This window comes from Podarcis cretensis, assembly GCF_951804945.1.
Source record: "Podarcis cretensis genome assembly, chromosome: 15".
Classification (NCBI taxonomy): domain Eukaryota; kingdom Metazoa; phylum Chordata; class Lepidosauria; order Squamata; family Lacertidae; genus Podarcis; species Podarcis cretensis.
Window position 1 is genome coordinate 34,601,518 of NC_137185.1, and position 14,826 is coordinate 34,616,343.

The following is a 14,826-nucleotide window of genomic DNA, read 5'->3' on the forward strand; positions in this document are numbered from 1 at the left end:
TTTTTACAATTTGAGCGAGGGGAGAGGGAATGGAAGCTGAACAGGGAAAATGAGAGAGGCACATGCATTGATCAGGGCATCATAGAGATGCCCTATATAAATGAATACTGTGTGGCTCTTCCACAGTAATTGTCCAGAATGGAGGCATTAAACAAACATGACATGAGATGGGCTGAGTACACCTGTCTTGTACCTGGCTGTAAACTGACAATTACAGTAAACTGACAATTGTAATGCAATTGCTCCAATGTGCATATTTGTGCATATATTCACAGATAATATATATATATTATCTTCTCAACTCCCTTGTAAGGTATGATCAAGTTGAGAGATGGTGGCTTGGGGTCACCGGTCACACACAAGGACCTGGGGATCTCTGGCTCCAAGCAGGACACTGTAGCCAGGGCTCCGTAATAGTTCTTGACCCCACCCCACCCACAGTTGTGGTATTAAATCAAAGCTTTCAAAAATGGGCTCACAGACGCATAATAAAGATACATCATGTCCCACACAGAAGCAATCAATCACAAAGCCAGTTTCCAATGTACTTTCTGCAATTCCAGCACACGCCACCCACAAGTATAAGGAAATACTTACCTGAAATGCGAGAACAGGGACTATTTACAAATTATCGATGCAACTAGGAGCAATACGATGATAGCTCTGCTGTACTAGTGCTATGTGGCCAAGAACAGCAGGATTTGAATTCCTTTTTTCCTTCTTAGTTATTTATGGGGTTTCTATTGCTGTGTAGTCATACCTCAGGTTAGACGCTTCAGGTTGCGTTTTTTCAGGTTATGGGCCACCAAAACCCAGAAGTACTGGAACGGGTTATTTCTGGGTTTCAGTGGTCACGCATGTGCAGAAGCGCTAAATTGTACTTTGTGCATGTGTAGAAGCGCCGAATTGCAACCTGTGTGTGCGCAGACGCACAGCTGCGGGTTGTGAACACTGCGGGTTGTGAACGTGCATCCCGCACAGAAACTTCTGTAGGAGAATACTTCTGGTGGTCCAAGCTCTTCGATAGTGGAACAGACTAGCCCTGGAAGTAGTGAGTGCTCCTTTGTTGGAGATGTTTAATCAGAGTCTGGCTGGCTTTCTGACAGGGGTGCTGCAGTTTACCCTGCCTAGCAGATCTCTGCAGAGGGTTAGACTAAACAACCTTCAGCATGGCAATTTCATTTTCAGAGTCAGCACTGAAACAGGTTGAAGACTCACCACTCGCTTCCTTCCCAGCTCCAACCACCCCCCAATAATGAGATTTCAATGAATTCTTTATTCACAGCGTCTCCTGCCCCCGCCTCTTACAAGCAACATGCCCCAATAATATCCTAACAAGTTCCATATAAGCGCATGATAATTATACAAGAAGGAGGGGCTGTCACTGTGGCCAAGCTGACAACCGAGTCATTTATAATGTGCTTTTTAAATCACTGGCTAAAATTAAAAATGCTAAATGATAACACATTAATAATGTTTGATATTATTGTGGAAATATTTATAAACGCTGTACATTTTCTGGTTTTTAAGTGACAAACCATCTTTCCAAGAAGTCTGACAACTTTTTTTTTAATTAAATGAAAGTTTATTTCAGTATTCAAATTAGTCTTATAGCTGCTTGGGGAGGGAAGATGGGCCGAGGATACAGGGCGAATGAGAACGCTTGGCCTCCTCTGAGATGGAGGGGGTCGAGAGAGAGAAATGAGCAGCCTTTGCCTTCACTCATGCATTCAAATGTTTACTATGACTAGAAATTGACAGCAAAGGAATGACTCTTGCTCCTGTTTAATCCAGGTTAATGCTATACATCTTTAAATACACAATTCAAAAGTTTACATTACGTCATGCAGTCCCTGTGGTGGAATGACACACTGGCCTTGTTGTCTCGTGTTGGCATCACAATGCTCAGAGCATGGCGCTTAGGTAGGACAGAGAACTGTAAGAAGAAGAAAAGAACCAAGTCAATGCAGAACAGGGAAATTCGAGATGATGAGTGCAATTTTTGTGAATGTGAATAGCATCTCTCAGAAACTTATTGGGTTGGAATGACTGGTCTTGCAACTCCGATATCCCCAGTTAAAAGAATTCAGGTTGCAAGCCTGGGAGAGATCTTGACCTCAGAATGCAGACAGTTGTTGCAGTCAGAGTAGACCAGGCATGCCCATACTCGGCCCTCCAGATATTTTGGGACTACAATTCCCATCATCCCTGACCACTGGTCCTGTTAGCGAGGGATGATGGGAGTTGTAGTCCCAAAACATCTGGAGGGCCGAGTTTGGGGATGCCTGGAGTAGACCATACTAGACCATATTAGATCAATGGTCTGAGCTGGTATAAGCTGGTATATTCTGTCCTTGATTGTTAAGGAGTGAGCCATAGCTCACAAAAGGTCCCTGGTTCAGTTCCTGGCCTCTCCAGTTTAAAACAGCAAGGAACAGATGGAGAGAAAGATCTCTCTGGGCCTGAGACACTTTTGAGAGCTGCTACCAGTCAGGCAATATTGGTTCGAATGGACCAATGACCTCTGTCTCAGTATAAGATGCTGCTGCTGACACTTACCTTTTAAAATGTAGTCGGTTAGCAACGTCGGAACCTTTTCGTTGTCCTCCTTCATTGCAAAAAGAACTGCGGGAAGAAATTGTTGAAAATAATAATTAGTAGGTTATGCTCAAGGGCAGCTCACTTCCGTATCAACATGGAGAGTCATGTGCTTTAAATGTGTTTTATACTGTGTCCACAGCTATATATTGATCATAGCTAATGAAGGGACAGATGCCCTGTACAACACGGAAAACTGACAATCCTATTAATGGTTTTCTTAGCATAGCAGTTAAATTCAGTCCTTGTTGAGAGTTCACTCCTTACTAAGACATGTGAATGAGCATTTAAGAGCAACACCAGTGGGTAGGAAATCAGCCCAAAATTAGAGAATTTTGAGAAATACAATTTCTACAAATTCTCATATAAATTGTCTTGCTCCAGACTCTTCTTACTCTCACCTCTTGGACTAATGTGCAGGTCAGAAGTTAGCTGTGTTATAGATTTTGCACTTCTCCAAATGTTGTGATGAGGGATGGGGGCAAGAAATTCAATGCAGTTTGCATTCAAAGGTGAATCTACCTAATCTGAAGTTTCCAAAAAATACGTGAACTGAAAACACAGTCATTATTGTAAATGTGCACTACTCTGTGCACTATTGTAAATGTGTGAGTGTCTGAGTGTCTGGAGGCGGTTGGAGGATGGATGGCGGCTAACAGATTGAGGTTGAATCCTGACAAGACAGAAGTACTGTTTTTGGGGGACAGGAGGCGGGCGGGTGTGGAGGATTCCCTGGTCCTGAATGGGGTAACTGTGCCCCTGAAGGACCAGGTGTGCAGCCTAGGAGTCATTTTGGACTCACAGCTGTCCATGGAGGCACAGGTCAAATCTGTATCCAGGGCAGCTGTTTACCAGCTCCATCTGGTACGTAGGCTGAGACCCTATCTGCCTGCAGACTGTCTCGCCAGAGTGGTGCATGCTCTGGTTATCTCCCGCTTGGACTACTGCAATGCACTCTACGTGGGGCTACCTTTGAAGGTGACACGGAAACTACAACTAATCCAGAACGCGGCAGCTAGACTGGTGACTGGGAGCGGCCGCCGAGACCATATAAAACCAGTCTTGAAAGACCTACATTGGCTCCCAGTGCGTTTCCAAGCACAATTCAAAGTGTTGGTGCTGACCTTTAAAGCCCTAAACGGCCTCGGTCCAGTATACCTGAAGGAGCATCTCCACCCCTATCGTTCTGCCCAGACACTGAGGTCCAGCGCCAAGGGCCTTCTGGCGGTTCCCTCACTGCGAGAGGCCAAGTTACAGGGAACCAGGCAGAGGGCCTTCTCGGTAGTGGCGCCCGCCCTGTGGAACGCCCTCCCATCAGATGTCAAAGCGATAAACAACTACCTGACATTCAGAAGACATCTGAAGGCAGCCCTGTTCAGGGAAGTTTTTAATATGTCACATTTTAGTGTACTTTTCATCTTTGTTGGAAGCCACCCAGAGTGGCTGGGGAAACCCAGCCAGATGGGCGGGGTACCAATAAATTATTTTATTATTATTATTATTATTATTATTATTATTATTATTATTATTATTACTCTGAATATTTTGATGCAGTTTTCAGCCAAGCAATGTGTACAAAAAAAATGCATATATGCAGACAAAATGTGCATTTTAAAATATACATTTATAAAATAGTGAAAATAATATACAAAAATGCATTATATTAACAGAAACTACGTTGCAAAATTGTGCACATTAGGCATAACTGCATACATAAATGGATATGTTTGGAGAACTTTGCACTAAAATGCTGGTGAATTTTCATGCAGATTTTCACAAACAGATGTAGAAATGAGAACCGAATAAGATTGGAGAAATAAAATTTTAAAAAACCTGAGAGAAACTGGAGCTGTCTGACTTGCTCATCCCTAGCTGTAACACAGTTCTTGAAAGTTCAAACCTATTAAAACACGATTGAACGGCTATTTTGAGAGGAAACGTCCATTTCAATATGTATTTTGAGAGAAAATACACATTGAAATATGCAAGTGAATATGTGTTTTAATATTTGTTGTTCTTGTTTAAAATGTGCAGATTAATGTGGAGCGGGAAAGGAATAAAACGATGGGTAAAAACATGTGAAAAGCAACACATGCTGGAAATAGGCAGAATCGCCAATCCCTATCCAGAATGAAGGAAAAGTATAACATACATGTCAGATGTCTGTCATAGCATCTCATGCTCTGTTGGTAGCAACTTAGATACCAACAATTTAAGAGCTTGTGTTTGGAGAGGTTGGTTGGTCTTTCAATGTTATTCAAGGACGTGTCTTCCAGACCAGTAACTGATCTCATCTATGTTTGAATCACAGTCCAATGCTGCTTTGCACACCAGTTAATGGGGGGGGGGGGAGAGAGAGAGAGAGACCACAGATTTATCCCTGGTAACCTCTCTGCCAAGGCGTCGCCTCAAGATACAAATTGTCACTTGCACAAAACTCTCTCTGTGCACAAAACTGCCATTCATAGGCCTTTGCTCTTTTCAAGAGAACTAAGGCTGTGTTTGTTCCAGTCAGTTCAAAACACAGTTGCCATGGAGACTCAAAAGGAGACGAATGATTCTCCCAGAATGCACAAGGGCCTGTCACAACATCTCAACCTTTCCATTTTTGTTCCACAAATTGTTCAGTCAGAGTTAGAGGCTAAATCCACTAGCCGAAGAATTTGGATGTTTATGAAATAGCTTTTGAAGCTTGCAAAGTATTCTAGAACATGCTATTTTTCTCGGGGGTGGGGTGGGGTGGACAGAAGCTTGGATGGTAAGTAGCAGCCCAAAAAGAGAGAGATGTGCAAACGATTAGATACAAACACAGAGACAAATGAATTGGCAAGAAGAACGTGTAGAATCTTCAAAAACCAAATGAACAGCTGTCTTGACATAAAACTAACCTGAGAAAATTGAGCACCTAGATTCAAACCGGATGGCTCCAGGCACAATTTATATGCCTGTCTCTAAGCCCCTACACAGGTATTTTCACGCACAAACATAGCATGATTAGAATTGCATAAGGGAAAAAGCAGGACCACACTCACTTAAGCCATGCCTTTTCCATAGTATTCCTGTCACTCAGCCCTGCTGCCCTCCTTACACTAGAGGAGAAAGGTCTTAGGTGGGCAACCCATGTGATCGGAAGCACTGATAGAAACCAGAAGCTTTTCTTTTACGTATTATAGGACCAGAAATCCCAAAAGACCAGATGAAACTATTTATGTAAATGACCTAAAGCTGCGCAGACTCAGCCCAGAAATGGAAAGATGGTACAACTCTGACCAAAGAAGAGTGGCAGACAAAATTGATGAACTATGGGCTCTTGGGGCTCTGGGCAGGGTCTCCACGCGAGCTGGAGGGACAGCAGAGCTCACTCAGCTGACGTGCTGGGAAGCAGACCTGCTGCTGCGCTACCCCGCACGTCAGCTGTCAGGCAGTGAGACTAAGCAGCTCAACAAAGCCCGGCTGCCCCTCCAGCTCGTGAGGACGGGACGAGGGAGCTGGCGTTTGTCCACAGACAGCTTTCTGGGTCATGTGGCCAGCAGGACTAAACCGCTTCTGGCACAACGGGACACCGTGAAAAAAGCCAGAGGGCACGGAAATGCCATTTACCTTCCCACTGCAGCGGTACCTATTTATCTACTCACACTGGTATGCTTTCGAACTGCTAGGTTGGCAGGAACTGGGACAGAGCAACGGGAGCTCACCCCATCGCAGGGATTCGAACCGTAGACCTTCCAATCAGCAAGCCCAAGAGGCTCAGTGGTTACTTTTGGCCCAAAGAGGACCCGTGTGACCTTAAAGTTGTGTTTAGATGCATCCAACATGACAGACAAGGAACTTACTGTTTGTGAGCATTTGTAAGTCTTCAACTGAAGGAGGGTACCCTTTCTTCTCGTAGGGAATAACGGTGTTCAAATACTAGAAAGGAATGACACTGGCAGTTAGTAATCCTCTTTCCAAGAGGGGCAGAAATCAGAGGCATCTACCAGAAACAAACATCTTTCTGGCCTTAGTTGACCACAGATTGCTGGATCAGCAGGGCTCTTCATATATTTAATTTATTACATTTATACCCCCTCCTTCCATCCAAAGGAACACAGGATGGCAAACAGCAGGCGACAAAGAATAACAATGTATTCTTTAAGACACATCCTAAAGCATCACTCATACAGGTGTGAGTTGGGAAAGGGCTCTGCTTCAAAGGCTTGTTGGAAGAGAAAAGTCTTTGGAGGTGGCACCTGTCTAATATTTAATGGGAGGGGATCCCAAAGGCTGGGTGCTGCAACACTAAAGGCCCAATTCCTATATGATGTGCAAGGACCCTCCTGATAAGATGGTGTCGGCAGCAGATGGTCACTTGAAGAGCACAGCGATGGATTGGCTATATAAGAGGTGAGATGGCCTTTCAGATTGTCCTGGTCCCAAGCTGGAATGCCTCAACGAAGATTTCAAACACAAGGTTGTTAGCATTTGTGGAGTCCAGGCAGTGGTGCACTTGGGACATAATGGTAATAGTAATAATAATAATAATAATAATAATAATAATAATAATAATAATAATTTATTTCTACCCTGCCCATCTGGGCAGCTTTCAACAGAATTAATGATAATAATAAAAAAGCAATAAAACATCAGACATTGAAAACTTCCCTAAACAGGGCTGCCTTCAGGTGTCTTCTAAAAGTCAGATAGTTGTTTATTCCCTTGACATCTGATGGGAGGGCGTTCCACAGGGCAGGTGCCACTACCAAGAAGGCCCCCTGCCTGGTTCCCTGTAGCTTCACTTCTCACGCGGGGGAACCGCCAGAAGGCCCTCAGAGCTGGACCTCAGTGTCTGGGCTGAACGATGGGGGTGGAGACACTCCTTTAGGTATACTGGACTGAGGCCATTTAGGGCTTTAAAGGTCAGCACCAACACTTTGAATTGTGCTCGGAAACGTACAAGGGGTCCCGCTCTGTGATTTCCTTCACAATGTTGTAATCCAGCCTTTGTGTGTCTGAGGACTCTCCCTCCTCATTCTGCTCAGGTGCCCTTGACATCTGCCCCCAAATCCTGCCCCAATGGCGCCACTGAGTCCAGGAAGGATCAGGTCAGCCCATCAACAGCAGGGCTTTCAACAGCCAAAAGGTAACCATGGCACACATTTTAGTCTTCTAAAGCTTTGGCTGAGTCATGATACCCATTTTAATTGATTGACGCTTCAAGCATCAACGAATTCATAGGTCAGAGAGAAATGCTGCCGGTTCTCAAAATAAACACGTTGCAAACTGATGAAAAACACAAATGGTACAGCAGGGCATCTTTAGTAAGCAAACTTTCACTTTAAAAATGTTAAGGCTTCTTTAAAAAAAATACATGGCATTACACTTCAATTATCTGGCATGGGGAAGATAAAGCATGACTTTCCTCTCTGCCAATCCTCCACAGCAAATATTCTTGCACCCCCATGAACCATCACACATTTTTCGGGATTGTTGTTGTTGTTTAGTCGTTTAGTCGTGTCCGACTCTTTGTGACCCCCTGGACCAGAGCACGCCAGGCACTCCTGTCTTCCACTGCCTCCCGCAGTTTGGTCAAACTCATGCTGGTAGCTTCGAGAACACTGTCCAACCATCTCGCCCTCTGTCGTCCCCTTCTCCTTGTGCCCTCCATCTTTCCCAACATCAGGGTCTTTTCCAGGGAGTCTTCTCTTCTCATGAGGTGGCCAAAGTATTGGAGCCTCAGCTTCAGGACCTGTCCTTCCAGTGAGCACTCAGGGCTGATTTCCTTAAGAATAGATAGGTTTGATCTTCTTGCAGTCCATGGGACTCTCAAGTGTCTCCTCCAGCACCATAATTCAAAAGCATCAATTCTTCGGCAATCAGCCTTCTTTATGGTCCAGCTCTCACTTCCATACATCACTACTGGGAAAACCATAGCTTTAACTATACAGACCTTTGTTGGCAAGGTGATGTCTCTGCTTTTTAAGATGCTTTTTGGGGATAACATGCTTGATAATGCACTAAGTGTTGCAATGTGAGGGCTGCTGCTTGGGATTCCAGCCATTCCATTCTCTTTTTAGATGTATTTTTTAAAAATATAAAGCAACTGCGAAATGCTTTCGGATATAAATAAATAGTCTCGTTTCCTCAGAAGAGGAACTCACCTGTTTATCATTTGCCGAGTTCCCAAATGTCTGCCGGATACTAGTCTGCAGAATGTTTGAGATGCCTTCCATGCTGAATCGCTACACAGAGGAGAAAACAGAGCACATTCGGATTTGCCCATAAGTTTCTATGACAGGATTTATTTCCTTCCATTCTATTAATAAAATTTGATTGTAAAAATCCTCAAAGCAAGTCTATAAAAGGAATAAAGCAATGAGGGAAAAACAGTTACACATGTTAACGGAAAAATCTGAGAGCTCCCTTGGACAAAAAACAAGGACACCAGCCAGGAATACCAGGGCAAAACAGCAGCCAGTAGGCTTGGTCTTTATTGAAGACTGTCGCGACAGGACTCCCACCTGCCACAAGGTGAAACAAGATGGAAGCCCCGAACAAAAGAGCACCCAAACTTTTATTAGCTGCTAATCCCCATGTTACACCCCCCCCAAACTACATCACTAATACATCATGGTTACATCATGAAAGGGGAGGTCTGGTGGCAGACATCTGAGCATCCTGGACCCTGCCCCATGGTTCTCCTTGCCCTCCACCAAACACCCATCAAGTGTAACAAAAGAGATATTTACATTTCCCTGTTTTCCCAGCCAAGTTAATCTCACCCTTTTGTCTTCATCTGGGTTTCTTATTTCTGGAATGGCTACCTGTCTGGCACTCAGGTATCAGGATGCCAGGAATTATCACTCATGCAGAGGGGCTGCTGAGTAGCTGAGCTCACATGTTTATATAAATTTCTGAAGTTTTCCCAGTGAGCCAGTGCATAGATACATTTATCAGTGAATTCTTACATTTGGTATCATGCAGCAAAGGCCCTTTGAATAGATAGGAGGAAACTGTGATGAAGTGTTTTGTGGGGACAAATCACAAGTCACAAAAGTGATTGTGCTGATTTTGGTAGTGGGCTGCATGTGCAAGATATCTGCTGGAGAAGCAACCCCCCCCAACCTATACATAAATTCCTGCAACACAAACAACTAGTCAAAGCATCCAAAAAGTTAAAACCAGTGATAAACTAGGGTTGACATACCCAGAATACTGCAGTCGAAGCAGTGTCTGGGTGGAAATCAGCAAAACGTATGGCAACCCATGTTGGCAGTGTCATTTTTGCCATTTTCCCTAAACATCTCTCCTTTTTTTGTTAAATAAGCTCAACAACTTTGCCCAAAAAGTTTTCACTTTATGAAATACAGCAACCCTAACGAAAATCAGATTAAAGTTCACATCAACATTCTACACATGTGGGTAAGGCTGTGCCTGGAAACCTGGTGGTTGCTGGGATTCTTGCAAGCAATGCTCAACTCAGGAGGTCTTTGTCTGATCCTGCAAGGTGCATCTAATATTCTCTCAAGCAAGAGTCAATACAATGGGTCACTTGATACATGTCAGTTGTGTGTCTTACAGCTCGGGGTGAGCGAATCTGTCCATTTTGGTTTCTCTCTGTTTCTTATTTTTCCATAGTTCCGTTCTCTACTTTTCCAAATCAGTTTGTGATTATTATTACTTTTTTAAAGTGCTCGTTAAAATTCATCAGCATCTTGGTGTGAATTTCTCCTATGTTCCTGTAGGTGAACTTTACTAACATACACATTTTCATGAAGCGTATTTTCATCCAAATGCATCTATACCACCGGGTATAGGGCGGTATAAAAATTCAATTAGTAATAATAATAATAATCCATTGTTTATATTTTACTTAATCTAATGCATTATTGTATGTTATTTTCACCAACATAGGCATGCTTTACCTTAGTACATGTATTTCTTTACACATTGTTTGGTTGGAGAACTGCATTGCAAAATTCAGAGCAATGCTGAATTTGAAAAGATGGCTCTGTTTCTGCTCACATGTGATTGGGGGGAGTTCAAATGAGATAATAATAATAATAATAATAATAATAATAATAATAATAATAATAATTTTATTTATATCCCGCCCTCCCCAGCAAAAGCCGGGCTCAGAGCAGCTAACAATAGTAAAATAATACAACATTCTAAAATCAGTTCATTATAAAATCAGTTCAAATCAAATTAATGGCAACCATTGGGCTAGAGTTCTGTGAGGATTGTCAAAGGAGAGGGTCAGGCTGTGCCCTGGCCAAAGGCCTGGTGGAACAGCTCTGTCTTGCAGGCCCTGCGGAAAGATGTCAAGTCCCGCAGGGCCCTAGTCTCTTGTGACAGAGAGTTCCACCAGATCAGGGCCACAGACGAAAAAGCCCTGGCTCTGGTTGAGGCCAGCCTAACCTCCCTGTGGCCTGGGACCTCCAAGATATTTTTGTTTGAAAACAAAGGTCCTCCGTGGGACATACCAGGAGAGGCAGTCCCATAGGTACGACGGTCTTAGGCTGCATAGGGCTTTAAATGTTAAAACCAGCACCTTAAACCTGATCCTGTACTCCACCGGAAGCCAGTGCAGCTGGTACAGCACTGGGTGAATGTGATCCCACAGTGAAGACCCTGTAAGGAGTCTTGCTGCAGCATTCTGCACCCGCTGGAGTTTCTGGTTCAGTCTCAAAGGCAGCCCCACGTAGAGTGAGTTACAAGAGATTTGCCTTTAAAAGTGAACCGAAACAACTTCCCCATCCTTACCAGCACAATCCTAAGCATATCTACACAGAGGTAAGTCTCAATGATTTCAGCAAGGCTTATTTTAAGGTAAGTGGGCATAAGATTGCAACTATTAAGAGAACCTGCTTATGCTTGCTTTATAAATGTGAAGCTCATCAGTGCAGGATAGCGATTCTAGTGTTGAAAAACAAACAAACCCTGAAACAATAGATCACAGAAGCCATAAAGTCAACCCATCTCTGCCATAAACTGCTAAGAGACCTGTGTGCTTAGGTTGATGAGAATTTCTCTTAGAGTAATTTTGCAAGGACTATGCTGGCCAGGAGGCAGTATCAGTTTCCTGCTTTGTCGATTCTGGGGGTGGGGGGAATGTGACAAATAAATGACGAGTGGTAAAATTTTGTTTTGGAGAGAACTCTTTGGTCTCTGCTTCTGAATAAAGCTCAGCTTCCTCCTTTTTAAACCAGGGGTGGGAAATCTCTGGACAGCCATTGTCCTGGTTTCAAAAGCCTCCTGCCCTCTGAAAGCTCTCAGTTAACTCCTCTGGTGAAATATACTCAGAGACGCAAAGTGATTTCATGCTCTTAATTCAATAATGGTGAGGAGGAATGAATGAAAGTCCCCTCAAAGTATCTGCTTTATATACATTATTTACACAATGGACTGCACATGATTGGCTAATTCCGGAATTCTACTGTAAGCCAATCAGGTTGTGGATTCACTTCTATCTGGAGCATGATTGGGTGGTTCCTGCCAATCAATCATACTGCTGCATTTTTCTAGGACCAATCAGACTGCTGCATTCTGAATCCTATTATTCTAGGACCAATCAGACTGCTGCATTTTGGATCCTATTGTTCTAGGACCAATCAGACTGCTGCAGTTTGGATCCTATTCAACTCAGTACATAACATCTGGCAAGAGTGCTCTGTCTGCATCTCTGCAGCCTGCTGGTCAAGGACGGAGAAGAAAAGGGGGGAAAGGAGTGGCAGAAAGACAGAAGGGGAGAAGGAGGGTGGGAGACGAAGAGGTGGCAGAAAGAGGGAAAGGGGATGAGCTCGTTCATTTTTTTTACCCTGGTCATATCCACTGCTAGCTTCAGTCCCGCCCACCATCAATGCTTTTTTTAAAAAAAAATATTTAATCATTTTTTTGATACAAACAACTGCAAAAGACACTACAACAAAAACCATAATAACAATAATAACACAATTCGACAATTCAGGTTTAAATACACTGATATACCTATGACTGCACCCTTCTAACAATATTTTCCCACTTCTCTCTCCTCTCCCCACTTACCACCACTATCCACATTATCGCTTAAATATTCCTTCCAGATTTCTTCATATTTATCCATTCTTAATTTGTGTCAACATGCAATTTGTTCATATGTTGCTAATCTGTCCATATTATCAATCCATGTGCTCTTTTTGTGGCTCTTCCAATTCATCAAAACAAGTTTTTTGGCTTCTAATATAAAACGGTACATCCATTTTTTTTGACCCCTTGAAATCTCCCACGTTTCCGGAATATAATTTAGAATTAAATTCAATTCCCCTAAATAACAATTTCTTTTTATTACTCTTACTATAAATATCCTCACCTCGCACCTTACCCTAACCTGCCACCATCAACCCTTGAGATGTTGCCCTCCTCAACAGACCAGATGTTGCTTGCCTCCACCTTAAACCATTGTTTTTCATTCCTTGCCCACCTTGAGTGGCATCTGGGTCGCCCTTTCTATTCGGCTGCTCTGTAGGCTCAGCCCTTTCTCTTTCCGCCTTCGCTTCATCACCTCTCTGTGCTCTTTCTGCTTGTTCTGGACCTCAATCAGCACCGTGATGAAGGAGTTCTTCACCTCCTTCTCAAACTCCAGCTCATCCCGGCGAGCCAGCTGCTGCACCAGTTCTTCTGAGTAGTCCCGGATAGCAACTTCTACGCGATCCAGGAGCTCTGAAAGCTCTGAGACAGACATGTGCTTCAAGCCTTCGAAGGATGGAAAGAGGCAGACATACATGTTTAAGCAACTTAGCATATCAGTGGGCTGCATTGCCAAAGGAAGTAATAAGGCTATACTGAGACAGTCGCCGTTTGAACATTCAGAAAGCGCCACGTAAGTGCTAAGCATTATTTTGAACACCCACAAAGCGCTATGCTATATAAAAGCTAAGTGTTAATCTGAACAATCACAAAGCACTATATAAATGCATACCGTTATAAATGCTAAGCATTACTAATGCAAAGCGTTATTTCTAGGGCTGTCACTCAAAGAAATGCATGTCAACTCAGAAGGAAGCCTTACTGAGCTTAGTGGAACTTATCCCCAGATAAGTGTGTATAGGATTGCAGTCTCGTTCTAGGAATTTTAGTAAATTAATGGATATTAATAAATATGTGAATATGGAAAAAAGAATACTTCTGATGGGGGGAAAGCATACACAGCAGGCAACATTTGAGAAGAGGCATCACCTACAGTTTAAAGACATAATTTTTAAAAAATAATTTAATCGACTGTTCAATCAAAAAATTAACTAGTCCTTCTAAGGCTGCAATCCTTTACCCATTTAACACACTGGGACTTACTCCTAAGTGGACATGTCCAGTGTTGAACTAACTAATTAATGCAGCCCTTGTTATTTTGCATTTTAGGGCTGCAGAAGCAGGGCTGCAACCTAATTAAAGAAAATTTTAATCAGTTGCTTCAGAGAATGACCAATGCTTCACTGGAGAAGAGGTGTGTGCTGTCTGCCTTGAAGGAGGCAATGGTCCACCCCCTCCTTAAGAAAACCTCCCTGGACCCAGAAGTATTGCCCAATGGTGAATACCCCCTTTTCAGGCAAGGTGCATGAGAAGGTGGTAGCAGTCCAGCTTTAAGCGTGCCTGGAGGAAACTGATTATTTCAATTCGTTCTGGCCTGGTCATGGCACTGAAATTGCCTTGGCTGCCCGTGTTGATTACATTTGAGAGATAAGGGAGCATGATCCTGCTCATTCGCCTCAAACTCTCAGTGGCTTTTGATACTGTTGACCACATTTGTTGTAGTAGGGCGACATCATCCTCTAAGAGGCATTCTCTCCCAACCAAGCGGAAAAGCAACACAGTGCTTGCCACCTGGAGTTTTTGTAACAACTTACTTTTGTAACAACAACTGCGGCTCTGGCTCTGGCTCTGGCTCTGGCCAGAGCAGCGATGTCACGCTGGCCACGTGACCCGGAAGTGTCTCCGGACAGCGCTGGCCCCTGGCCTCTTAAGTGAGATGGGCGCACAACCCCAGAGTCTGTCAAGACTGGCCCGTACGGGCAGGGGTACCTTTACCTTTACCTTTACCTTACTTTTTTAAAATGCTCTTTTTTCAATAATAAAACAGCAACCCCAAAACATGTGGCAAGATAAACTGGAGGTTCCTTTTTTAGTTGCTTAAAAGCTTTTGGAATAGATGACTTGAACCAATCCATTATACATTGCAGGGTGGTATTCGGAAGCTGGTTTTACCGTACTTAGAAT

The 14,826-nt window shown here is 43.4% G+C and overlaps 1 protein-coding gene across 4 annotated transcripts in view; it reads right to left on the minus strand.

Annotated features, from left to right (window-relative positions):
• Positions 1–1,562: 1,562 nt before the first annotated feature.
• The window catches only part of FEZ1 (fasciculation and elongation protein zeta 1), a 55,298-nt gene continuing 42,034 nt past the window's right edge, over positions 1,563–14,826 (minus strand). For all 4 annotated transcript variants that reach the window (XM_079955179.1, XM_079955181.1, XM_079955182.1 and 1 more), the window contains 5 exons: positions 13,037–13,308; positions 8,736–8,816; positions 6,432–6,507; positions 2,560–2,625; positions 1,563–1,936 (listed from right to left, as the gene is read on the minus strand). In XM_079955179.1, the coding sequence (XP_079811305.1) occupies positions 1,920–1,936; positions 2,560–2,625; positions 6,432–6,507; positions 8,736–8,816; positions 13,037–13,308 (512 nt within the window). In that variant the 3' untranslated portion in view covers positions 1,563–1,919. The remainder of the gene's footprint in view (positions 1,937–2,559; positions 2,626–6,431; positions 6,508–8,735; positions 8,817–13,036; positions 13,309–14,826) is intronic.